The sequence below is a fragment of the Moschus berezovskii genome, chromosome 11, assembly GCF_049115385.1.
Source record: "Moschus berezovskii isolate FMDL1 chromosome 11, NW_MosBer_1.0, whole genome shotgun sequence".
NCBI classification, from domain to species: Eukaryota; Metazoa; Chordata; class Mammalia; order Artiodactyla; family Moschidae; genus Moschus; species Moschus berezovskii.
This window is the reverse complement of record NC_142470.1, coordinates 61,811,766-61,838,200: the sequence shown is the minus strand read 5'-3', so window position 1 is coordinate 61,838,200 and position 26,435 is coordinate 61,811,766. Positions and strand designations below refer to the sequence as shown.

Sequence of the window (26,435 nt, the reverse complement as noted above, 5' to 3'; positions counted from 1 at the left end):
GGGACTAATCGTTGCCGCTATTTCAGCTAAAGAAGCCGGGAGAACAGGTAACTTTCAGAGTGAGCGGGTAAAGAACTCCAAACACCTGCCCAAATATAGCACAAACCAACCCGGCGACCGCCTCGTGCGCTGGTACCCAGGTCTGGGGCGCACCGCCCACCGCAGCGTCCACGCTTTCGCTCGCGCATGCGCAGGCGCCGCCCGCTGGGGCCGCCGCACTGCGCCTGCGGAGTGGGGCGGGGCGAACGCGGAGCATGCGCGCGGGCCCCGCCGGCAGGAAGCGCGCGCGGGGCGGGGCGGGGCCTCCGGGCCGCCCCCGCCGCCGCGCTCGGAGTCGGGCGGCCGCAGCGCGCGGCCCGGGATGCTGAGCCAGCCGCTGCTTCGCCTAGCGTCCGCCGTCAGCCGCAGGAGGATGAAGCTGCTGCTGGGCATCGCTCTGCTCGCCTACGTGGCCTGTGAGTGCTTCGGCCATTCATTCCCGCCCGCGGCCTGCTCCCTCCGGCTCCGCGCGCGGCCGCCACCCGAACAGCAGACCCTCGGCCCTCGGCCCCGCCGCACACCGGGCTGCGGTCCACGGCTCCCGAGCGTGCGGCGCCGCCGGGCGGGACGCGGGGCTGCGAGGGCTGTCTGCTGGCAGAGCCCCCATCGCGGCTGTCTGCTCCCAGGAAAATTACTGAGCGTTTGGCTGCTGGGAGCCCAGTGTCACCCGACCCCGCCGGCCCGCGGCCGAGCCCAGGGGTCCTGGAGCACAAGTGTCTGTACGCCCGGGGGGGGTCTCTGCCCCCAGGTGTCTGCACCTGGGGAGGGGGGGGTCCTGGCGCCCAGGGGGGTCCGCGCGCCCAGTTGTCCGCTCCAGGGGTACTGGCACCAAGGCGGGGGTCCCCGAGCCCAGGTCTCCGCACGCCCCAAGGGTTGTCTGCGCCTATGTTCTGAGGGTGAGGGTCGACCCAGAGCCGAGGCGCACCGCGGGGTTGGGGGGTGTCTCGGCGCCGCTTCATTTTGTGTGGTTTTCTTGTCATCACTCGCTGAGGCTGCGGGACAGAGGGCAGGAGGGGACACTTTGCTGGCAGGTGGTACATCCTGTGTCTTAGAGGCAGAAGCCGTCCCTTAAAAAAAACAAAACCTATTGGATGGGAATGTGTTTTCCTTGATGCTATAAATATTTCCCCAAGTACCAAAATTGGACCAAGTGTGAGCTCGTTTGAATCCTAGCCACGAGGCTGAGCCACGCTGAGACGAAACACCTGCTCACCGGTTGAGTTACCGAGGTCTGACTCCCGAGTTGAAGAGGGCCTCCAGACGTGGCTTCAGTTGAGCGCAGGGCAGATGCGCAGTCATTGAGACCTGGCCTGTCTGCAGCCCAGCTGAGGGCTGTTAGATGCAAGTAGTTTGCCAAGGAGGAAGATGGCTTCTGAAGTGTATGCCAGTCTTGAGTCAGGAAGCGGAGACCCCAGGGGGAAGACTGCTTCAAGTTGTGTAATTCCTGTTGGGACTATAGCAACAATTTTCAAACTTGCCAGTTTCCCCTTGTGTGGTGAGTCTATTTCCTTGTCTCATTTAAGTATCTCAGCAGTCCTAAGAAATAGTTCCTATCATTATTCCCATTCTAGAGGTGAGTCTGTTAAGACCAAGAGAAATGAGGTGAATGATGATCGCACAGGTGAGAAACTACAAGGATCAAGAATTTGAACCCAGAAGGGCTGGGGACCTGGGACTGGAACCCAGGTCTGCCCACAGGCTCCATGTTGATTTTGAGGCTTCTTCAGGTCAGAGGTCATGGAATGTCATTCACCATTCTGCAGATCAGGAGATCCTCCTGTGTCCTTACTTTTGTCTGCCAAGCCCTTGTCTTTGTCCCTGTGCTAGGTCCCAGGGATCCCCAAGGCATGTAGGACACCTGGGCAGTGGTTCTCAACCTGCTGTGTGCATCGGAATCAACTGGAGGGCTTTCCAAACACAGGCTGCTGCCTCCCATCTCAAGCTTCTGATTCAGTAGGTCTGGGCTGTGGCTCAGCTAATAGTTTCACCTCACATACTGTTGGTGTGTTCTGGCGACCCCCGCCTTGAGAACCACTGGCTTAGATGGTGAGTTGGCCACGAATTAGATTCAGGGTGAAATTACAAACTGGTAGGAGGGAAGGGAAGGAATGCATGAGGGCTCCTGACAGGGGCAACCGGCATGTTTTCTCGCAGAAGTGAGACTTGAGCTGAGAAGTGAGGCATATGTGGGAGTTAATGGGCTTCCGAGGTGGCGCTAGTGGTAAAGAACCCGCCTGCCAGTGCTAGAGACTTGGCTTGCATCCCTGGGTCAGGAAGATTGCCTGGAGGAGGCCATGGCAACCCACTCCAGTATTCTTGCCTGGAGAAACCCATGGACAGAGGAGCCTGGCGGGCTACAGTCCATGGGGTCGCAAAGAGTGGGATGCCCTGTGGCATCCAGAGCAGGGCGTGTTCTAAGAATGCAGAGAACGGGGCAGGGGGGTGGGGTGGGGTGTGGTTGGAGCGGTGATGAGGCTGCCCTGGCTGACGGGCTGGGGTAGGCGGGCCTTGTGCCAGCTGACTGTATGGGTGAGTTTAGCTGTGAGGTTTAAAATAGGTGTGCAGGCAGTGTCAGTAATGGGCATGGGATGGCAACTCCAAGACGCTTTACAGGAAAAGCGAGATGGCGACTCCTGACAATGTCTGAGAGCGGTGATTTCTAGTCTTGGCTCTCCTCGTTAATGTAATAATCTTGTCTCCTTGTTTGAGAAAACTGTCCTGGCTGTCAAATGACACACAGCCCCTTCTGGAAAGGCTCTCCCTGGTCCTCTCAGGCTCTCTCCCACCTTCCTCTGTTTCTTGAGCCCATGCAGGCCCATCCTCCTCCCTGCTGGCACGTAACTCTTCGGTCCAGGTCCCAGGGCCTGAGCCCAGCCAGCTTGTGCTGCCCTGGGTTCTTTGCCTGCAGGTGTTTTCTCCTATGGGGTTCCAGTCCTTGTAGCTCTCAGGTCAGTGCTGGTCACTGGTTGGAGGAGCTCAGAGGCCTGATTGTCTGAGAGTGACACCAACCTGCTCCTGGGAATCCCTCGGCAGAGACTCAGCTGGAATTACCTGTAGTGTTTTTGACATGAGTACAGTTTAGAAAGTCTGATTGCCTTTTCCAGGTTTCTTGGTGTCCCGGGGCATCTCTTCTCTACCCAGGGGCAGGCGCTTCTCTTCTCTGAACTGAAGATCTTGGTGTTTGTGCCATAGAATGCTATGCTTCCTGGTTTTTCGTTTGTAGACACTGTTGTATACCTCGTGACTCTCCCCTTTAGAAGGTGACTGTTCTCTTACTGTCCCCCACCCATGCTCACCCCCACATAGACTTAGTGTGATTTTGAGGAGGTCAGCATTTCATGTTTACGTGTATGACTAAATGTTGGAGGAGGAAATAACAGCCCACTCCAGTATTTTTGCCTGGAGAATCCTGTGGACAGAGGAGCCTGGCAGGCTACATCCATGGGTTCGCAAAGAGTCAGACATGACTGAGGGACTGAGTACAGCATTTGGTGTTCACAGTACGACTAAATGTAATCCACATGAGCCCACGTTGGACATGTGTCACCTTTTATTCTTCCTGGAGCCGATGACTCTGCTCTGTTAACTCACTGAACTCCAGCGTTTGTCACCCATGTCGTCTCCCCCGAGATTTCCCCGAGGAGAGGCCCCTGGCCTCAGCTGCCCGGCTCTGTTGGCCTGGAGATCACCTGTCCCCAGACTTACCTCACCTGATGTCAGGGAGGAGGGTTGGCAGATGTTGGCCATGCCTTCTCTGTCTTCACATTTAAGTGATGGGCGGGTGGTGCAGAATTCTAGAAAAGGCCCCTCAGAGCCTCTCAGGCAAGTCTCCATCCCTTCTGGGTCCAGGCTCTAGCCGTCACCCCTCTCTCTCCCTGCGACTTGATTTCTCCTGGGAGATGCTAGGTGCTCCTCTGTCCTGGTGCCGTCCTCCCACCGCACACCTCGGCTTGGGCTTGGCCCCTCCTCACTCGTGTGGCCTCCCTCGGCCCATGTGCCCAGAGTGTGTGCTTGTGAACGGTGTCCCTGCGGTAGATCACTGGCCTCCTTCAGGACCACGGTGCTCACACGCAGAGCCCGTCCCAGAGTGAGACCTCTGTGCTGGGGGTGGGGGGCGGAAACCAGGGGCACCTGCCAGTCCATGGATGCTGGTGACTTGTGCCAGGCACCTCCAAGCCCTGGCCACCAGGGTCCTTGCTTTGCCGTTCTGAAAACTTCTGAACTGCCCTTTGGCTGCCCCCTCCCCGGAACATTCTCCCACAGGTGTGGGCTTGCCAGATCTCATCCATCTTGTTTCTTCACGTCTGTCATTTTAGACTTCTGCTCAACCTTTCAGGAACTTTGTCGTCTTTATAACCAAACGCTTCCAGTGATGTAAAACATTTGTTTTTGCTGTTATTTTTTGCTCATGAGACTTGGTTTTTTTTTCCCCCCCTCTTAATTTAAAAAACTAAAGCATGTAGTCTTTGTTTTAGAGTCTTCTGCTTGGTGGTCCTTTGCTCCCTTTTCTTCCCATGGAGAGTCTCTTCCCTTTTGGGGGTTCCCTTTTCCTGGAGGGACCCTGGGCCATCTGCTCCATTTGAGTGGATCCTAGGTGAGTGGAGGACCGCCCACTGCTCCAGACCCTCAGCTGCCTCCCTTGTTGGTGGATCACTCAGCATCCCCTAGGGGCAGTGCCAGCTTGCCTGGACATCTCAGGGGCCCCAAGGGAGAGCTGTGGGGCTGAGTGGTACCCTAGTCATCTCCCCAACTGACAGGGGCTCGCCTGCTGCAGAGCCTCCGTCCTACCCTCTGCAGAGATGGGACTGGGCAGGGCTGCAGCTGGCAGGTGCCCCATATCCGGGGTACCAGGCAGGCTTCTTCCTCACCCTCCACAGGCTATAGGTGCTTCACTCTTCTGTGCTGGTCCCAGGGCCCCTCCCCTTCTGCCTGTCTTGTCTCCTCTGTCCCTTTTAAGGACACTGGTCAAGGGATGAAGGACCCAACAGGATAATTTAGGATTATCTTTTGGTCTCAAGATGCTTAATTACACCTGGGTTTTTCCAGTGGTCATGTATGGATGTGAGAGTTGGACTGTGAAGAAAGCTGATCGCCGAAGAATTGATGCTTTTGAACTGTGGTGCTGGAGAAGACTCTTGAAAGTCGCTTGGACTGCAAGGGGATCCAACCCATCCATTCTAAAGGAGATCAATCCTGGGTGTTCATTGGAAGGACTGATGCCAAAGCTGAAACTCCAATACTTTGGCCACCTCATGCGACGAGTTGACTCACTGGAAAAGACTCTGATGCTGGGAGGGATTGGGGGCGGGAGGAGAAGGGGACGACAGAGAACGTGATGGCTGGATGGCATCACTGACTTGATGGACATGAGTTGGGGTGAACTCCGGGAGTTGGTGATGGACCGGGAGGCTTGGCGTGCTGTGATTCATGGGGTCGCAAAGAGTCAGACGCTACTGAGCGACTGGACTGAACTGGACTGAAGACCCTTTTTCCAAATCAGATCCCCAGGTTCTAGGAATTAGGTTGTGGACATGTTTTGAGGACACCATCAATTTACACTCCTCTTTTCTTTTCTTCTTTTAAAAAATCACTGAGGACTCAGAGTTTCTCCCAATCTTTGAGCACTTCCTTGATCTCCAGATGCTCCATGCTCATCCTGTGTTTTCCGTGCCCAAACCTGCAGTCAGCCACTCCTCCAAGGTGCCCTGCTCACTTTCAGTGAAGAGTGTGGACTCGAACTCAGGGTCTCAGCGTTGGCTGAGGTGCCCTTAGTGGATGGAGCAGCCACTCTTCCAAGGCATTCTGCTTCCTTTCAGTGGAGAGTGTGGACTAGAACTTGGGGGTCTCAGCACTGGCTGAGGTGCCCTTAGTGGATGGAGCCAGGTACAGATTTTTTCCCACCATGAGTTTATGCTGCTACCCCCAATTTAAGTCATGATGAGGTTCTTCCTCCTCCTTCCCATCTTGCTAGTTCCTTCTTCCCACAGTGAAAATCTTGTTTCTGACATCAGTCCAAACTCATTTGATGCGTACCACCAGGCAAAAGTTTCAGAATTACTGCATCATGACTAGTACCAAGAAAATTCAGAATTCCTCTGTCATTCCTTTTGTCCTTAGACTCTGTCTTGTTCAGGGTGTGCTGTCACTGTGTTGAAAAAGCTCCGTGAAATGTGTTTTTCTGTGTCTGATACAAGTCATGTTCCCTTTTTTTGTTTGTTTGTGTTCCGTTTATTTTAGGATTTGCTTTCTTCTTTCCAATTGTTAAAATGTATAAGCCATTTACATGGTTCAAAAGTCAAACTGAATGAAAAGTTATGTGCAGACGTGTCTTGCTGCAATTGCTGGCCCCCACCCTCTTTCCCACTGTTACTAGTCCTTTTATGCATCTTAGGTTTCTCTGCAAATGCAGGCATTCATCTGCGTGTGTACAAGCACGTGCTATTCATCATTCCCGGAAGGTATCAAACCACCTGGATCATTTTGTTCTCTTTTTTTCCTGCTTTGTATTTCCTGGAAAGCTCTGGCGTCAGTGTAAGGAGCGCACCCTTGCTCTGTCTGTCACTCACACGTCCATGCCCTGAACTCGCCATGACCACCTCCTGTGCAGGACACTTTCCTTATTTCAGATGCCCTGCTCTTAGAAATGACCACCGCAGTGAGCAAGCTTGTGCCCGCTGTCCCCCAGCCATGTCCCAGAACAGCTGTGCCCCACCCCCACACACACACCATCAGAGCTTGTGGATGGCATACCAGGCAGAAATGGCACCTCCTGCTTCAAGGGGTCTCTTTCTTCATAGGAGTGATGTTGAGCATCTTTGCAAGCGTTAAAGGACTGTTAATACCTCTTCTTCTGAAAACTGTTCCGTTTTTGCCCACTTTTCTGTTGAACTTTGGCTCTCCTTTTGCTTCATTTTTAAGAACTCTTCATCTAGTGGGGATGTCAGCTGGCCTCTGTGAAGTGAATCGCAACTGTTTTCTCACGCCTTGGGTGGAACAGAGGAAAAATGTCTGTGGTCTCGGTCCCTTGGTGGTACAGATCTCCCAGAACCCTCAGGGTTTCCCAAGCTGTAGGGGCATCTTCTGTTGTTCCTAAGAGGCCCCCTTTGATCACTCTGAATTTTTGCCCAGAGGGTGTCTCAGGGTGGGCCCTAGGTTGGCCTGGGATGGAGGCAGGTCACTGTCAGCCTTATCCACCCACCTCCAGGAAGGGGTTGGAGCTGGAGGTGGAGCTTTGTGGAAAATAAAAGAAACTCCTCAACAATGAGATCTGATAGCTTCCCAGTAGATGAGGCTCGGGTTCCCCCCGAGACCTTCTGTTCTTCATGATGAACTGGTCGTTGTAAGGAAGCTGTTTCTCTGAGTCCTTTCTAGCAAACGATCAAACCCAAGAAGGTGGTTGTGGGTGCCCTGACTTAGAGCTGGTTGGTTAGTCAGAAGCACAGGTGGCCCTGGGCCTGGAGGCAGGCATCTGAAATGGGGGTGTCCTGTGGGCCTGGGCCCCTCACCTGTGGGGTCTGCGCTCAGGGCAGGTCGCTAGTGTCCAGAGAGCTGGAGGGCTGGTCAGTAGTGTGGAAAACCCACACTCTGGGAGTCAGCTGTGTTCTGGGAGTGAAAACAGACCTTAGCACAGTTTGCCTGTTTCCCCACATGGTCCTTAAGAAACGTCCAGGTGTCCAGCAGGATTCCTCAAAGTGACCATTGGGTTTGGGGCTTGCTAACTGGCCAGTTGGGGATTTCATTGGTCACCCTGTACCTTGCAAGCGAGGCACTCCCCCACCTGGATGGACAGAACCCCTCGGCTCCTCAGCAGACCTCAAGGGACCATCCTTTGAGCTTTGAGCTCTGTCACTGTGAGCTATGGGAATTGGAGTAATGCTGGAGCCCAGAAAGTTCTTCCTTGTGTCCCCCGCCGCCTCCTCTGAGCAGCTGTCCCCACTCGGCATTTTAAACGTGCGTCTCGGGTGACGGCAGAAGTGGCTTCTGGGAGGCTTCCCTTCTCACTCAGTGGCATTTTACACGGGAAGACTGTTTAAAGGAACAGGTGTCATCTACGCAGCCCATGGTTTCTTGCATTTTTAACCATTTTGTTTAAAAATTTTTTAAAAAGGGAACATCACTGTCTGCAATGCAGGAGACCTGGATTGGATCCCTGGGTCGGGAAGATCCCCTGGAGAAGGAAATAGCAACCCACTCCAGTACTCTTGCCTGGAAAATCCCATGGATGGAGGAGCCTGGTAGGCTGCAGTCCATGGGGTCACTGTGAGTCAGACACGACTGAGCGACTTCACTTCTTGGGGCAAAAAAAATTTCCCATAGGAATGTTAGTGTGGTTTTCTTAGGAAAGTCTGTGAGTCACTCAAAGGTGTTCTATTGCTGGAGCTCAGACCTGCCAGTGGGGACTGCTGGGGCTACAGAGCAGAGAATTGGGGAGCCTGTTCTGGGGCTCAGCCTGGGGGTGGGGATAATGCGGGGCTGGCACAGGGTCCCACAAACAGTGCCCCCACGTGTGGCCTGTGAAGGATGCCAGCTGGCAGCCTGCTGGGCTCCCCAGGTCACCTTCTCACCTGTGCAGCTTCCTCCTGTGTAACCACACGGGTGAACTCAGGCCTGGCCAGCTAGGCACAGGTGTGGGGTTTGAGGCCAGCTCTCTCCAGGTCAGGGAGCAGAAAAACTCCTTGCTCTTCTGTGTGTGATGCTGTCTGAACCTGAGCACCTGATTCTTTCAGGATAACTGAGAGGGAGGCTCCCCCCTCTGATAACCTCATTTCGTATTTGGAGAATTTTAGCAGAAGAGTATCTTCTGTTTGAACCTTCTGATCTGTTTAAACAGCTCTTCCGATGCTTCTCCTGTTACACCAACGATGCTTTGTGCCACCATGGAGTTTATTCAGGGCGGGCAGGTGTCAGCTTCTCTGGGGCCAAGGTTGTCGGGGTTCATGGGGTGAGCAGGGCACCACTGTCCTGGGCATGTTTAATACTTTGATCACACAAGGCAGGCAGCCTGCGTGGTTGGGGTGCAGGGTCCCCCAGAGCTTCAGTCTGGAGCCAGGTGTTCTGCCCAGGTAGGCACCCTGGGCATGCGACATGGGTGCTGGGCGCTGGGAGGAGTGTAGCCCAGATCCAGGGTCGACACGGGATTAAAGGCCAGGTTCCTGTCCGTGCTCTGGTTCTGGTGGTCGTGCTGCGTAAGTGACCACCTCAGGACCTGGTGGCATGGAGCAGCAGTGGTTCACCATGCTCACAGCTCTGTGGGGGTGGGAGTTTGAAGAGTCTGTTCTCTTTTTGGTGTCATCTGGGATGATGGCTGGGACTCAGACAGCGGGACTGGAGGGTCCACTTCCAGAGGCCCTGCCCTTCTCTTCCCATACAGGTCGTTACAAAGTATTGAGCAGACTTCCCTGTGCTGTGCACTAAGTCCTTAGTGGTTTTCTGTTTTGTATACAGTAGTGTGTGTGTCAGTTCCTAGGATTTATTTTAACTGCATGCACCTATTTCACCCACCTCCATCTCTGGCAACCAGTAGTCTGTTCTCTGTATCTGTGAGCTTGGGTTTTTGTTGTTTGTCTTTAGATTCTACATATAAGTGAGGAGGGCAAGGCAACCCTCTCCAGTATGATTGCCTGGAGAATCCCAGGAACAGAGGAGTCTGGCAGGCCACAGTCCATGGGGTTGCAAAGAGTTGCACATGACTGTGCGACTTAGTGTACACGCACATAAGTGAGATGGCACAACGTTTGTCTTTCCCTGGCTGACTTCACTTAGCGCAGTGTCCTGAAGATCCATCCGGGTTACTGCAGTTGTTAGGATTTCCTTCTCATTACAGCTGAAACCTATTCCATTGCATGTATTTTCCACAGCTTCTTTATCCAGCCTTATCTCTTGAACACTTCAGTTGCTTCTGTGTCCTGGCTGTTGTATATGCTGCTAAGAGCATGGAGGTGCATGTATCCTTTTGAATTAGTGTTTTCATTGCCTTTGGATAAATGCCCAGAATTGGAATTCCTGGGTTGTATGGTAGTCCTATATTTAATTTTTTGAGGAACCTCCATACTATTTTCCATAGTACACCACTTTGTATTCCCATCCCTGGTGAGTGAACTAGGGTTCCCTTTTGTCTAGATCCTCGCCAACACTTGTTATCTCTTATCTTTTTGATAATAGTTACAGTCATACTTAATGACTTTATGATTTCATTGAATGAATGGCTATATCATATTCTCAGCTATTTGTAAGGTCGCCTCAGACAACCATGTTGCCTTTTTGTGTTTCTTTTTCTTGGGGATGGTCTTAATCACTGCCTCCTGTACAGTGTCATGAACCTCTGTCCATAGTTCTTCAGGCACTCTGTCAGATCTAGTCCCTTGAATCTGTTAGTCACTTCCACTGTATAATCATAAGGAATTTGATTTAGGTCATACCTGAATTGTCTAGTGATTTTCCCTACTTTCTTCTATTTCAGTCTGAATTTGGCAATAAGGAGTTCATGATCTGAGCCACACTCAGCTCCTGGTCTTGTTTTGCTGACTGTATAGAGCTTCCCCATCTTATTTTGGTATTGACCATCTGGTGATGTCCATGTGTAGAGTCTTCTCTTGTGTTGTTGGAAGAGGGTGTTTGCTATGACCAGTGCGTTCTCTTGGCAAAACTCTATTAGCCTTTGCCCTGCTTCATTCTGTACTCTTCATTTCATTCTGAAATACCAAGGGGACATTTCCTGCAAAGATGGGCTCAATAAAGGACAGAAATGGTATGGACCTAACAGAAGCAGAAGATACTAAGAAGAGGTGGCAAGAATACACAGAAGTATACAAAAAAGATCTTCATGACCCAGATAACCACAGTGGTGTGATCACTCACCTAGAGCCAGACATCCTGGAATGCAAAGTCAAGTGGGCCTTAGGAAGCATCACTCTGAACAAAGCTAGCGGAGGTGATGGAATTCCAGTTGAGCTATTTCAAATCCTAAAAGATGATGCTGTGAAAGTGCTGCACTCAATATGCCAGCAACTTTGGAAAACTTGGCAGTGGCCACAGGACTGGAAAAGGTCAGTTTTCATTCCAGTCCCAAAGAAAGGCAATGCCAAAGGATGTTAAAACTACCGCGCAGTTGTACTCATCTCACACGCTAACAAAGTAATGCTCAAAATCTTCCAAGCCAGGCTTTGACAGTATGTGAACCGTGAAATTCCAGATGTTCAAGCTGGATTTATAAAAGGCAGAGGAACCAGAGATCAAATTGCCAACATCCCTTGGATCATCAAAAATCAAGAGAGTTCCAGAAAAACATGTACTTCTGCTTATTGACTGTGCCAAAGCCTTGACTGTGTGGATCACAACACACTGTGGAAAATTCTGAAAGAGATGGGAATACCAGACCACCTGACCTGCCTCCTGAGAAACCTGTGTACAGGTCTAAAAGCAACAGAACTGGATGTGGAACAACAGACTGGTTCCAAATCGGAAAAGGAGTGCGTCAAGGCTGTATATTGTCACCTGCTTATTTAACTTTTATGCAGAGTACATCATATGAAATCCTGGACTGGATGAAGCACAAGCTGGAATCAAGATTGCTGAGAGAAATATCAGTTACCTCAGATATGCAGATGACATCACCCTTATGGCAGAAAGCGAAGAACTAAAGAGCCTCTTGATGAAAGTGAAAAAGAGAATGAAAAAGTTGGCTTAAAACTCAACATTCAGAAAACTAAGATCATGGCATCTGGTCCCATCACTTCATGGAAATAGATGGGGGAACAATGGAAACAGTGACAGACTTTATTTTTTTGGACTCCAAAATCACTGCAGATGGTGAAGGCAGCCATGAAATTATAAAACGCTCCTTGGACGAGCTATGCCCAACCTAGACAACATATTAAAAAGCAGAGACATTACTGTGCCAGCAAAGGTCTGTCTAGTCAAAGGTGTGGTTTTTCCAGTAGTCATGTATGAATGTGAGAGTTGGACTATAAAGAAAGCTGAGCGCCGAAGAATTGGTGCTTTTGAACTGTGGTGCTGGAGAAGACTCTTGAGAGTCCCTTGGACTTCAGGGAGATCCATCAGTCTGTCCTAAAGGAAATCAGTCCTGAATATTCATTGGAAGGACTGATGTTGAAGCTGAAGCTCCAATACTTTGGCCACCTGATGTGAAGAACTGACCCTGATGCTGGGAAAGATTGAAGATGGGAGGAGAAGGGGACAACAGAGGATGAGATGGTGGGATGGCATCACCGACTCAATGGACATGTGTTTGAGTAAACTCCGGGAGTTGGTGGTGGACAGGGAAGCCTGGTGTGCTGCAGTCATGAGGTCACAAAGAGTTGTACACGACTGAATGACTGAACCAAGATGAACTGATATCATACTTTATATGATAGTTCTCCAATTGTAAGATACTTTGATTTATGCCATTTTTAAAATTATAAATAAGGCCATCATTTGTGAAGATAGCTTTCTTGTGTATATACTTATTTCCTGAGGGTAATACTCAAAAGTAAGGTCACATGGTCCAAAAGTATAAATATATATATATATATATTTTTTAGTGAATAGTGAAAAATACATGCTGTGTGCTGTCGCTTAGTCGTGTCTGACTCTTTGCGACACCATTGGCTGTAGGCTTCTCTGTCCATTGAATATTCCAAGTAAGAATATACTGGAGTAGGTTGTCGTGACCTCCTCCAGGGGATCTTCCTGACTCAGGGATCAAACTCAGGTCTCCCACACTGCAGGTGGATTCTTTACCAGATCTGAGCCACCAGGGAAGCCCAAATAGTGAATATAGTTCAGCTGTATTTTAAAATCCTCCCATTTCATGCTTACTTGCCACTTTTTAGTTATTTATTGCTTATCTTTTACTATCATAGTTTCTTCTGTTTGAACAAGGGCTGTGCTTTTATGCTTTCAACACTGCTTTGTTAGCAATGGGAATTTCTTGTGGGGGCTGTGATGTGGGGTGTGATTTTGGACCCTGAGAGCTATCCAGTGAACATTTGTTGTCCCTGCTGTGTACCTGAGGATGCAGTGAGAGCGTGCCTGGGGTTGCCCCTCACCTCGCCCCCCGCCCAAACCCACAGAATCACCAGTCCTGGCCTCCAGGGCGTGTGTGTTTGCTCTGGGCCTCTCCCAGCACCTGGCAGCACCAGGGGCACCTGGTCCCTGAAGGTGAGCAGCATTGGGGGAGTGGCCATCTGGGGCCCGCATCGGGATGTGGACACAGCGGGAGCCACACCACTCTCTGTGAAGGTTTCCTTGTGACGTAACCCTCTGATTGGGAGCTTCAAGTGGGTGCCACGGTCTCCTGTGTCGGTGGTCACCCCTGGTGAGATATTTATAACTGGTTCACAGTTACTCAGGTGTCTGTCATCCAGGAGGTAGCCCTGCAGGGGAAACTGATGCAGGAGAGATGAGTGAGGGCTGACCACAGAGTCAGGCCGCCTGTAGCTTCTCTGGGTCTCATTGATGTTTGATGGAAGCGGTGGGACTGAGCCCTGGCATCTCTTTTATTCATGTGGTTCTTTGATTTCTGTGACTGGCTCCTCCCCAAAGGCTGGACATACTGTGTATCACAACGCCTGCCCTGGGACTTCCCTGGTGGTCCAGTGGTTGGGACTTCGCCTTCTAATGCAGGGGCTGTGGGTTTGATTCCTGGTCAGGGAGCTAGGATCCCACATGCCTTGTGGCCAAAAAAGCAAAATAGAACCAATATTATAATGTTCACATTTCAATAAAGACTTTAAAAATGGTCCAGATACCCCCTTGTCCCCCCTCCAAAAGAACCTTAAAAAAAAAGGCACGTGCACCATTGCACTCCAGATCCCAAAATGTTATTCTAAATTAGGAGATATATAGGATCATCTTCCCACTTAAGTTTAATGAGGCTTATTATTTTAAAAGTGTGCATTTTACTGTCTTCGTGAGCTATAGTTTTCTTAGTGTGCTTTAAGATATAGGTTAAAAATTAATGTTGTATTAGTTGGAGTCCTTGAATGTTGCAAACTTAAATATTGACCTTTCCTTTTTCTTTCTCTTACAGCTGTTTGGGGCAACTTGGTTAACATAAGGTAATTGATTTTTAATAACTTGGCTGTTACTTTTGGGCTGAAATGACACGTCACTGTTACACACATACCTCGGTGGCACAGGCCGATTTTAGGATAGTGTAAAAGTGGAACTGAGCTCCTTGCTGCACACACCCGTGTGCATCTCTCTTCTGGGTGCTCCGGAGGATGCAGCTAGTGTTCAGGCTGCCCCAGGTCAGCCCAGATGAGAAGAGGGGTCTCTGGGCAGCAGTGGTGGCTCCTTGGTGTTGTCCGCACCTGCCTTCCTGGCTTTCGGGCTCCTGAGATGTAATTAGCATTTCAGGGTGGTTGGAGCGAGTACTGGGGTGCCTTTCCTAAGCCCATTAGGGAAACAGAGACTGCCCACCACCCCAGGAGCAGACCAGTGGATGCTGAGACCACTTTCCATCACAGGGGAGGGGAGGCCCAAGGACCTTCCACTCTGGGTAGGCATCATTTGTGCTGCTCAACAGAGAACGAGGGGCCCTTGTACAAGTCAAATCCCGTGTCAACTGTTGTTTCTTAAAAAAGGATCAGTCAAAGTAATAGGCATTCACTGTAAAACCAGATTTGGCGCCATGAGTACAATTTCATATTTAAAGAACAGCCCTCTCCACTTCGTATTTTGTTGTGTGACAGTCAAAGAACAGCAGTCACATTGTGATGACAGCGGGGGCTGCAGGGCTGTGGGGAGGGTAGCTCTGCCCCATCCGCTCGGCATGCCCAGTGGGGTTTGCAGGGCGGGTGGGGCTGCGGGCACCGACTCCTCCCCCTTGGCTGGTGTGTGTCTGCCAACAGAGGCCTCTGTGTGTGGCTGGAGGGCTACTCAGGTCCCGTTAAAGGAGCTCAGTCTTTTCAGTTGGAAAAATTCCACTTTGCCTTAAATCCCAGGACAGCCCAGCAGGAACTTGTGCTCCTGTAGACACACTTCCTGCCTCTGAGTTAAAATCATACATTGGGCATCCTGGGAAAGTGAGGCGATCTTAGTTTAGCAGAAACACCCCGGAGGTGGTTGTGATCCCTGGAGACCCACCCCCCGGTTGTCTGGTCCCCTGGCCTCCCCTCAGGGGGTGGGGCTGGGCTGATTGCTTGGGAGGAGGCGATGGTCTGCGCTGGTGTGCTGCATGTTGGGGTGATTTGTTCAGAAGTGGACCCCGCGGTCACAGAGCCTCTCAGTCTGTCTCAGCCTTGCAGTGTTGTACTCGACAGGTCCATCCAGGAAAACGGGGAGCTCAGAATTGAGAGCAGGCTTGAAGAGGTGAGTCTCCTCTGTGTTTTGTCCCACTCTGTCTGCTGCCTCTCCACTTTGTTCCTTTGTCTGTGCTGGTACCTTTATTGTGGCCACATCATGCCAACCGTGATCCGCTACCTTATTGAAGAGACTTGCTGTCTGTGAGGCTGTGGATGCACCTCTGTGTCAGCTTTGCCCATTTATAATGGTGCGACATGTTGAATTCTGCCCCACAGGCAAGATGGGTTCACGGTTTTATGTGACTTTTCAGAAGAGCCTTTCCAGGGTTCCAAAGAGAAAGGGCAGTGAGGATCTTTACCTGGATGGAGACAGGGGTCCGCCTCTGCTTACCTGAGCTAGTGTAAATGGAAACACGGCTGGACTCAGATGCAGGGACCCTGGGAGCGCACAGAGCAGCGGGGACACAGGGGTGGAGCGGGGGGCCTCGACGAGAGTCTGGAAGTCTGGCCTGCTCCACACCTGTTTAGAACGATTGCTTCTGTTTTAGTCCAGTGTCTGTGCAGACAGACTCTTGTAACACGGACTTGGTGGGGAGTTGCTCACTGGGATTTGGAGCCACATGCTGGTCGTTCCGTGCAGCCCCGGTCCACTGTGGGTGCGGTGGACACACAGTACCTGGTGGACGTGTGTGCTGGACTAATGGCAGGTGACACAGCTCCTGGCGGTTCTCTGTCTCACATGAAGAGAGGCAGGGGTGGAGATTCACCTGCTTTTGTGAGCCTGCACCACCTCGAACGATGCCCGAGTGGTCTGGAAGGAAGAAGGTGAATTTCCTCAGAGTTCAGGCGTCTCTGGAGTCAGAGATTCCAGCATGCAGTTCATCATCTTGGTTCTGAAATTGTGATTTCAGGGTTCTGACTTAATTTCAAGCTGGAGGTGGGTCGTAGAAGTAATTGAAAATCTGTTTTGTGTCATGTCCCATCCTCCTGGAATGTCAGAGCGGGTGGAAGTGCTGGAGGACTGTGTTTCTGCTTCAAAACTGATTCTGGTTATTTTTGTTTCAGATCATTGAACCACTGAGGGAGAAAATCAGAGATTTGGAAAAGAGGTATGTGTACCTGTTATTTGTGGTTTAATCTTTCTTGCCACCATTTTGTGCTGAAGTTATACTGCCTATAACATTTCAGTGGATGGGGTCCAGAAATTCTGCCTTTGACAGGACTGCCGTAGCTTGAGCAATTTTAATTGAAGCTTTAAAATAAATAGTTTAAGAAGAAACCCACCACAAGTTTTACGTTGGTGGAAAGAGAAAAAAATCTGCTCACCAGTGATCATTTTCACATTAACTGTTTTGAAAAGAAAATGAATCATTTGGGTAACTCTTCTAAGACGGTGGCTTTACACACGGGATCTCTTGAAATATGAGAACTGCATGACTCCTTTCAGTACCACACATATGACCATCATCCTAAAGAATTTTCTGGTAACTCATTCCTGTCAAACATGAGTCACCTGTAACTTGGGGCTGCTTCCCTGGGGACTCATCCTGAAGGGTTCTGTCCCCCAGGTAGTTGAGCCAGGCAGGTGGCATCTGACTGACCAGGTTATTGTTGGAGTTAGAAAGTCAGATGTGGATGTGACCTTGTGGTGGAAACCGACGGAACTCTGTCTAGTTTCATGTTTCCTGACTTTGTGTTAGGAACGTCCATACAGCCATCCTGACCATGGCAGCATAAGAACGTCCCTGGAGGGAACATGAACTCATTACATGGGGACACTGGGCCCACAAGAAGAAAGGATACATTTGAGAGGTTAGGGCCAGTTTGCACAGGGAGACTCAGGGATCAGAGCTATCTTAGAAGCCTGGGTTGTGGATGCTATGGATGACTCCCTGGGCCCTACTCCCTGAAATTATGATGTAACTGGGCATGCAGACTGGGCTTTGGGGGTTTGCAGATTTCCCCAAGTCATTCTCATATGCAGGCAAGTTTGATTTCTTTTTTAAATTTTACTGAAGTATAGTCGATCCATAGTGTTGTGACTCCACGGTCTTTCTGTCTTCCTGATCACACACCCTAATAACTTGATTATGTGCTTGATTCCATTCCCCATCTTGAAATATTCTTTGGATAGATAGCAGAAAATAAAGCTAATTAGGGCTTCCCTGGTAGCTCAAACGATAAAGAATCCATCTATAGTGCAGAAGACCTGGGTTCAATCCCTGGGTCAGTAAGATACCCTGGAGAAGGAAATGGCAACCCACTCCAATGTTCTTGCCTGGGAAATCCCATGGACAGAGGAGCCTGGTGGGCTACAGACTGTAGGGTTGTAAAGAGTCAAAGAACAGCTGAACGACTTAACACTTTCAGTTTCAATGCTAATTAAAATTCCAGGGACTTGCCTGGTGGTACAGTGGTTAAAACTCTGAGCTTCTGCTGCAGGAGGCATGGGTTTGATTCCTGGTTGGAGAACTAAGGTCCCACATGCTATGCATCACAGCCAAAAAATAAAACCTTTGATTTAAAAAAAAAAAAAATTCTAAGTACTGAGGCTGTGCTAATGAACAGGAAGGTTTGAGTCTGAAATGAGGTAAGTGATGACTGCAAGATTGATTTGGAGGTGAGGGAAGGTCCATTATTACTGAATTCACAACTCCCCCGGTCTTCTTGCTGTTTCTCACTCAGAAATGTAGGCTCTGGTGGGTGGGCTCCCATGTCCAGCCTGTGGCCACTGTGCCCGCAGAACAGGGCATGACCTAGAATAGGTGCTCAGGAGAAGGTGCTTGAATACACAGATATGTGGCTGAGCCAACATCTGAGCAGTTTTAAAGGGGCTCCAGTACTCTTGCCTGGAAAATCCCATGGGCGGAGGACCCTGGTGGGCTGCAGTCCATGGGGTCGCAAAGAGTCGGACACGACTGAGCAACTTCACTTTCACTTTTCACTTTCATGCATTGGAGAAGGAAATGGCGACCCACTCCAGTGTTCTTGCCTGGAGAATCCCAGGGATGGGAGCCTGGTGGGCTGCCGTCTGCGGGGTCACACAGAGTAAGACGACTGAAGCGACTTAGCAGCAGCACCAGCAGGCTTAAAAGAAGCCCATGCCTTGCCCTTGCCCTGCCCGCCCAGTGTGGGGCCCCGGGCCTGGCCACCTTGGTCACCCAGCTCTGTCACTGTGGTCTGGGCGGGCCATTGCTTAGCTCCTAGAGCTCTGTGCCGTGGGTCATCAAAGCAAGAAATGAGAGCTGTGAGATCATTTTTTCAAAGTTAGTAACACAGTCACACATGTGGAGTCTGAAACTCAGTCGCTACACATGGAAGAGAAACAAGGCATGAAACCCAGCTAGTGTTGTGTTTTCGGGTTTTGTAAACCAGAGGCTTAGCACACACTCTTTGAAGCAGTTTTCTTTTAAGTGTATTTCCTACAAGAAAATGTTTGCTGTTTCTGCCTGGTGTAAATTATTGGTGCTCAGTCATGTCCGACTCTTTGTTACCCCTGTGGACTGTAGCCCACCAGGCTCATCTGTCCATGGGATTCTCCAGGCAAGAATATTGGAGTGGGTTGATATTTCCTCTTGAGGGGATCTTCCAAGCCCAGGGATCGAACCCATGTCTTCTGTGTCTCCTGCATTGGCAGGATTTGAAATTTGTTTACCACTGAGCCACCAAGGAAGCACCATGTGTAGATAGAGTATCCAGTTTCATGTTAAGTTCTCACTCAGGTGCTGTTCTAAGCTCATCACTTGGATGAATGTCGATTTCAGTGTCCACATTTGGGCCCCACCCCCACCTTACCCTCTGTTCCTTTTGCCCCTTCTGTCCCAAGTGCAGCCCTGACTGTGAACCCTGCAGGGGTGAGCCTCAGTGGGGGAGGGGAGGGGGGCATCAGGAGGACCTGGAGAAGGCGCGCAGGCCTGGAGGTGGGACGGAGTCGGGTCCCCTGTGCCTCAAGTTTCTGGGAGTTCAGACTGTGACTTGAGCAAGGGGCATGGAATCCTCGGAGAAGGGGGCCGGGCAGGTGTGAGGGTGCCCTGGCCAGTGCTGGGCTTGGCTTTGCTGTCCTCCCCAACTCCACTACATCAAGCACTTACATGGCAGCCAGAGCTTAGGCGGCCTGTGGGTTGCCCTTGGCTCCACGGAGCAGGAAGCGCCCATGTGCCTGGAGCACTTGAGGGGGGAGGTCACAGAACTAACAGTGAGTGTGGAATTCTCATCCACCCCCTGGGCATCTCCCACCTGCCTGCCTGTGTTTGGTGTTTGCAAAGGGAACTGACGTCTCGAGAGTCCAGAAGTGCTTATGGGGGAGTCATGTGCCCTGTCACAGCGCCCCCCCACCATGCCCAGCTCCCAGCCCCGGGGTCTGTCCGAGGACCTGTCCTGCTCTCCAGTTCCACCAGCAGAGAAGATGTGTTCCATCTCTTGGGTGTGCTGGGGAGGTGGAGGGGATGGAGACTGGGCCCCCGCCCAGCATCTCTCCAGTTAAAATAGTGACTCCAGAGCTGGTCTCTCCACGTTCCTTTAAAGCACTTTTGTTTCTGACCGAGTCACTTTAAGGGGATATTTCAGATCTGCATTTGATACTTTCTCTGCTCTTTGTGCTGTACAGGTCCTGGGACATCCGTGTGGGTTGGGGGACCGGTGGTGCCTTCACGGGGGTGGGAGACATTGAAAGACAAGACGAGACTCAAGACAGGATCAGATGGACCCCGGAGGGTAGGAAGGACTGATTCCCAGTCACTTGGTCCCGGGGCCTCTGGGCAGGGGAGGCTGGAATTGTGAAGCTGCCCAGTCGGGATAGGCAGACAGCGTTGTGGTCAGCACCTTCCTCTCTCACTCTCAGGGCTGGGTCTGTGACCCCACACAGCTGGCATCGTCCTCCCTGGCCCAGGCCCAGCATCTCAGTGCCGTGATCTCTGGTTTGTGTTTAGCTCTGGCTGCCAGTGGCTGGTTCATCCTTCAATTCCCTCCCCCCACTCCCAGGGATAACATCTCTTGTCACACCTGTTTGATCCTAGACAAGGAGCAGATTCATGTTGAACTCAAGTTAGCCAGTGAGGGCTTGGTTCCTACAGCACTCGTTTGGAGATGAGAGGGGAGCCGACAGTAGCAGTTCTCATATCCGCATTTGTTTTGGGGCCAGATGGAGAAAATACTCAAATAGACGTTTGACTTTTTCTTTTATAATCTCTTTCTGCTCTGCAGCTTCACCCAGAAATACCCACCAGTAAAATTTTTATCAGAAAAGGACCGTAAAAGAATTTTGGTAAGTTTACACATCTGATTCATATTTGTGGTGTCAAGGAATTTGATTTTTAAATGGCAGTGTAATTTGCAACCCATAAAAATCACAGGTACAGCGTATGCAGTTCAGTGGTTTATGGTTTGTTCATATCTTGATTCCAGAGAAACCCCACACCCATCAGCAGTCATCTCCCAACCTACCCCCCTGTCCCCAAAGCTCCTAGCAACCATGTGAATGACCTTCTGTCTCTCTGGATTTGCCTGTTTTCTGTATTTCAAATGTTGTAATATGTGGTCTTTTTCTTACGCTGAGTAATGTTTCTGGGGTTCATCCATGCTGTAGACAATCCAGGTTCCATTCCTCTTTCTGGTTGAATAGTATTCCGTTGTGAGGCTGGGCCACGTTTTGGTCATCCAGTCATCATTTGATGGGCATTTAGGGTTGTTTCTGCTTTGAGGTTACTGTGAACATAAGCTATAAGGCTCTGTCGACATAGCTTTCTTGTTCCTCTCAGCATATATACACCTGGGAGAGGACTTACTGGATCATGTGGTGACCCTGTGTTTAACTTTTTGAAGAAATGTGAAACGGTTCCCAGAACAGTGGTCTTAAAAAACCTTTTCTGGTTCACAGACCACCTTGATGAATATGGTGGGGGCTTTCCCAGCTAGTGGTTGCCTTGTTAAACATGAACACGAATTCATCAGTTAAAGAACCCCAATGTGGGTGTCGTGTAGGACAGTGTGTTCCCAGAGACTGGCCCCTTTGCGTTTTGAGCCAGTGCCAGCTGGGAGATGTGAGATGCTCCGAGGTGTGTATTTCAGTAGCTCTAGCATGTCCACAGTTGTGCAGCCATCGCTGGCTTCAGAACATCTTGTCCCCAAAGACACCCCAAGCCCATGAGCAGTCACTCCCCATTCCCCCAGCCCTGCCACCCCGAGGCAGCCATGGGGTTACTTTCTGTCTGTGGACATTTGTCAACTCTGGGTGCTTAATACAGGTGGAATAATACACGATTTGGCCTTTTGTGACTGGCTTCTTTCACTTAGTGTGTTTTTAAGATTTATTAATGTTGCAGTGGGCTTCCGAGGTGGCTCAGTTTTAAAGACTCTGCCTGCCAATGCAGGAGACACAGGTTCAATCCCTGGGTTGATTGAAAAGATCCCCTGGAGAAGGAAACGGCAACCCACTCCATTGTTCTTTTCTCGGAAATCCCATGGACAGAGGAGCCTGGTGGGCTACAGTCCACGGGGCCACAAAGAGTCAGACACGACTGAGCATATGCACACGTTGCAGTATTTATCTGTACCTCATATTTTTTCTTTCAAGTAATATTTTATGGATAGGCCACACTTTATCCATTTATCCTAGGAGTCACATGGCAGCTCTGTTTAACCTTCGGAGGAACTGCCAGACCTTTCCCTGAAGTGACTGCACCGTTTCACATCCCATTACAAACTTTAGTGTGTGCGGGGTCCGATTTTTCCTTGTCCCTGCCAGCGTTTGTCACTATATGTCTCTGTCGGTAGCCTCCTCGTGGCGTCTAATTGTGTGTCTGTTTCAGATAATGTCTCTTCATTTATTTATATTGGCTCTCTGTGCAGCATGCAAGATCTTAGTTCCTCATGCAGGAATCAAACCAGGGCCCCTGCATTGGGAGCACAGTCTTAACCACAACACTACCAGGGACGTCCCTCTCATTGTGGTTTTGATTTGAGTTTCTCAGTGGCTGAAGATGTTGAACATCTTTTAATGGGCCTGTTAGCCATTTCTTTTATTTCCATGGAGAAATGTCTTTTCAGACCCTTAGCCCGTTTCAAAATTGGGTTCTTTTTCTTTTCATTTTTGTGTTATAAGAGTTCTTTACCCTAGATACAAGTTTCTTATCAGATACACGATATGCAGATATCTTTTTTTTAACCATTCTGTTCATTGTCTTTTGTTGGTATTCTTCGAAGCTCAAAAGATTTAAATATTGATGAAGTTTATTTTTTATTTTGTTCCTTGTGCTTTGGTGTCACATTGAAGCAGACATAGTCTAATCCAAGGTCACCAATTTGCTATGTTTTTTCCTAAGAGTTTTTTATAGGTTTAGTTCTTACATTTAGGTATTTTGTGTTCGTTATTATATGTGGATTTAGATAAGGGTCTCCCATCCTTTTGCATCTGATTGCCCAGTGGTCCAGTGCCCGTCAAATTGTCTTGCCACCCTTATAAAAAATGAGCTGTCCATAAACCCAAATGTTTATTTCTGAACTCTCAATTCTATCCATTGATTGATGTCTGTCTTTGTGCCAGGACCACACTGTCTTCATCACTGTAGCTTTGTAGTAAGTTTTAAAATTGGGAATTGTGAGTTCTTCAACTTTGTTCTTCTTTTTCAAGATAGGTTTGACTGTTCTGGACCCTTTATGGTTCCTTGTGAATTCTCAGATCAGCCTGTCATTTTCCCCAAAGAAGCCTGCTGAGATTCTGATAGAGATGAATTGCATCTGTAGGCCAGTTTGGGGCACATAGCCAGGTTAATGGTATTCCAGTTCTTGAACATGGGGTGTCTTTATATTTATTTAGGTCTTCATTACTTTCTTTTAATTTTTTCTTTTGTAGTTTTCAGAATACAAGTTTTGTACTTCCTTCATTGAATTTATTCTAAAGTGTCTTATCCTTTTTGATGCTAGTATAAATTGAATTGTCAGTTTCATTTTTATATTGTGTATTCTCTTGTTGCTTTCCTGGTGGCTCAGTGGTGAAAAATTCACCTGTCATGCAGAGGACGTGGATTCCATTCCTGGGTCAGAAAGATCCCCTGGAAAAGGAAATGGCAATTCACTCCAGTACTTTTGAGTGGGAAAGCCCATGGACAGAGGAGCCTGGTGGGCTACAGTCCATTGGTTTACAAAGAGTTGGACACAACTTAGTGACTAAAGAAACCAAAAAAGAAATTCTCTTGGTAAATAGAAACACAATTAATTTTTGTATTTTCTTAATGTCTTGCGGCCATGCTGAATTCACTGATGAGTTCTAATAGTTTTAAATGGATTCCTTGGTATTTTCATGCAGGTCATGTTACCTGTAAATACAGGTGGTTTAGCTTCTGCCCTTTCAATATAGGTGCATTGTATTTCACTTTCTTGCCTAATTGTCCTTGCTGGAATCTCTAACACTTAATGCTGAATAGAAGTGAGTGGAGCAGACCTCCTTGTCTCCTTCCTGACCTCAGGGGAGAGGTTTCAGCCTTTCGCTGTTGAATACGGTGTTACCTGTGGGTTTTCAGAGGTGCCTTTATCAGACTAAGGGATTTCCCTTCTCTTCCTAGTTTATTCATGCAACCCAGGATAAATCCCGGCTGATTACCATGTATAATCCTTTTTCATATCTTGCTGGCTTTGATTTGCTCGTATTTTGAGAATTCTTATGTCCACGTTTATAAGAGCTATTGGTCTGTCATTTTCCCTTCTTGTGATGTCTCTTCCTAGTTTTTGTGTCAGAGGAATAATGGCCTTGTTTGATAAGTGGAGTAGTGTTTCTTCCTCTTCTACTTTTCGGGAAGACTTTGTGTAGATTTGATGTTAATTTGGCCTTTGAAAAACATGGGTTTGAGCTGCACTGCTGGATTTTTTTCAGTAAATACACACTACAGTACTTGACTTACCAGGTGGCTCAGGGGTAAAGAATCCTCCAGCCAATGCAGGAGATGTGGGTTTGATTCCTGAGTTGGAAAGATCCCTTGGAGAAGGAAATGGGCAACCTACTTCAATATTCTTGCCTGGAAAATCCCATGAACAGAGGAGCTTGGTGGGCTATAGTCCAGGAGTTGCAAAAGAGTTGGACACAACTTAGTGACTAAACAACAAATACAAGACTGTAGCCCACCAGGCCTCTCTGTCCTTGGGATTTTCCAAGCAAGAATACTGGAGTGGGTTGTCATTTCCTCCTACAGGCTACTGTCTATGGGGTCACAGAGTTGGACTTGACTTAGTGACTAAACAACAACAATACTTACTACACGGTCCATGGTTAGTTGAATCTGCAGATGTGGAACCACAGATGTGGACGGCCCGCTGTAAAGTTACCTTGGATTTCCCAGTGTGTGGTGGTTTGGCACCCCTGAATGTTGAGTTGTTTGAGGGTCAGCTGTAATTCTTTAAATGTTTGGTGAAGTTCACCAGGGAAGCCATCTGCACTTGTGCGTAATTCAATCTCTTGTTATAAATCTATGCAGTTTTCTGTTTTTTCTTGAATTAGTTTTGGTAGTTTCTGTCTTTCTAGGAATTTACTGCTTTGGCTGCATACCCTAAGTTTTGGCAGTGCTCTTTCTTCTTTGTCATTCATGTCAAAGTATTTTCTAATTTACTTTATAATTTACTGTTTGATCCATTAGCCTAAACACTTGCTGATTTCTCAGATTTGTTACTGAGGTCTAACTTCATTCCCTTATACTCAGAGAACATGCTTTGTATGCTTTGAACCCCTTTAAATTTATTGAGGTTTGTTTAGTGTCCTAGAATATGGTCTGTCCTGGAGAATATTTCCTGTTCTCTTAACAACTTACTGACCAGAGATGTATTAATATGTGTTTTGTTACCCAAATGGTATTGACCTGAGATGTATCAATATTCACTTATATAACAAATTACCTGACACAGGTGTTGGTTTCTACAAAGATCCCCTGGTCAATAATGTGTGAGAAGAACTGTGTATTATACTGCTGTTGAATGGAGTGTTCCAGAGGTATCTGGTAGGTCCAGCTGGCTTGTTGTGCTTTTTGAGTGTTTATTTCCTTTATTTCTGCTGCGTAGTTCTGTGCAGTGTTGAGAAGGAGATGTTGATGTTTCCGGTTATTCCTGTTGAATTCAGTTTCTCTCTTCAGTTCTTTCAGCTTTGCTTTACATATTTTGTATATCTGCTGTTAGGTGTGTGAATGTTTATACCTGTTGTATTCACCTGATAGATTGACTCTTTTATTCTTACAAAATGCCCCCTCTTTGTCTGTGAACATTTTTTTGTTTTAACTTTATTTGTCTGGTAGCATTACAGCTGCTCCATCTTTCTTATTGCTATTTCTGTGATACTGTATTTTACATTTTTACGTTCAGTGTGTTATAGTTTTGAGTCTACAGTGACCCCTTTAGACCATGTGTGCCGCCGCTGCTGCTACTCAGTTGCTAGTTGTATCCAACTCTTTGTGATCCCATGAACTGTAGTCCACTAGGCTCCTCTGTCCATGGGATTTCCCAGGCAAGAATACTGGCATGGGTTGCCATTTCTTTATAGAATGTTAATCTTTTTATCACCAAGTCCACTTTGCTTTTTTTGTTCCTGTGGATTTGCATTAACTTTGGTGTCATTTCTTTACTGCAAACAACTTTGCTCTCACCTACCTTCTTTGTTTTATTGTTGTCAGATATGTTTCTATATTTTATAAGGATAAATAACACAGTTTTTGAAGGATAATACATTTTTATAGGGATACATAATACAATTATATACATATTGTTTTCAGTTGGCTTTTTCTTTTTTGTTGTAAGTGCTAAAACATATAACTTAAAATTTTTATTTTAACCAGTAAGTATATAGTTCTTTGGCTTTAAGTGTGTCCACAATGCTGTGCTAAGTAGTTTGGTCTTTAAATTGGAAGCATTTCAGAAGAGACAGAAAAAATGTGATTTTATTGCCTTTTATAGTTAGTTACTCAATTACTTTGTTCTCCCCCTGCCTTCTGGAATCATTTGCTTTCAGCTGAAGAATTTAGTGTTTCTTGTATGGCAGGTCTGCTAGCAATGAATTCACTCGTTTCTTATCTTATTTTTGTTTTTATCTCTAGAAGTTATCTTTGGTGTGTGTAATTCTTGGCTGCAGTTTCTCTCTACTGCTTCCTCTGTCATTTGTTATGAAACATCAGCAGT

At 48.5% G+C, this 26,435-nt stretch overlaps 1 protein-coding gene across 3 annotated transcripts in view; it reads left to right on the top strand.

Moving 5' to 3' along the window:
• Nucleotides 1-282: 282 nt before the first annotated feature.
• Nucleotides 283-26,435, top strand: part of UXS1 (UDP-glucuronate decarboxylase 1) — a 59,130-nt gene continuing 32,977 nt past the window's right edge. The window contains exons 1-5 of one of the 3 annotated variants that reach the window (XM_055399851.2): nucleotides 283-455; nucleotides 14,072-14,099; nucleotides 15,291-15,354; nucleotides 16,353-16,396; nucleotides 20,490-20,550. In XM_055399851.2, the coding sequence (XP_055255826.1) occupies nucleotides 362-455; nucleotides 14,072-14,099; nucleotides 15,291-15,354; nucleotides 16,353-16,396; nucleotides 20,490-20,550 (291 nt within the window). In that variant the 5' untranslated portion in view covers nucleotides 283-361. Of the gene's footprint in view, nucleotides 456-14,071; nucleotides 14,100-15,290; nucleotides 15,355-16,352; nucleotides 16,397-20,489; nucleotides 20,551-25,175; nucleotides 25,268-26,435 lie in introns of those variants that run through there. The other 2 variants (XM_055399852.2, XM_088841385.1) reach the window with 2 other exon arrangements.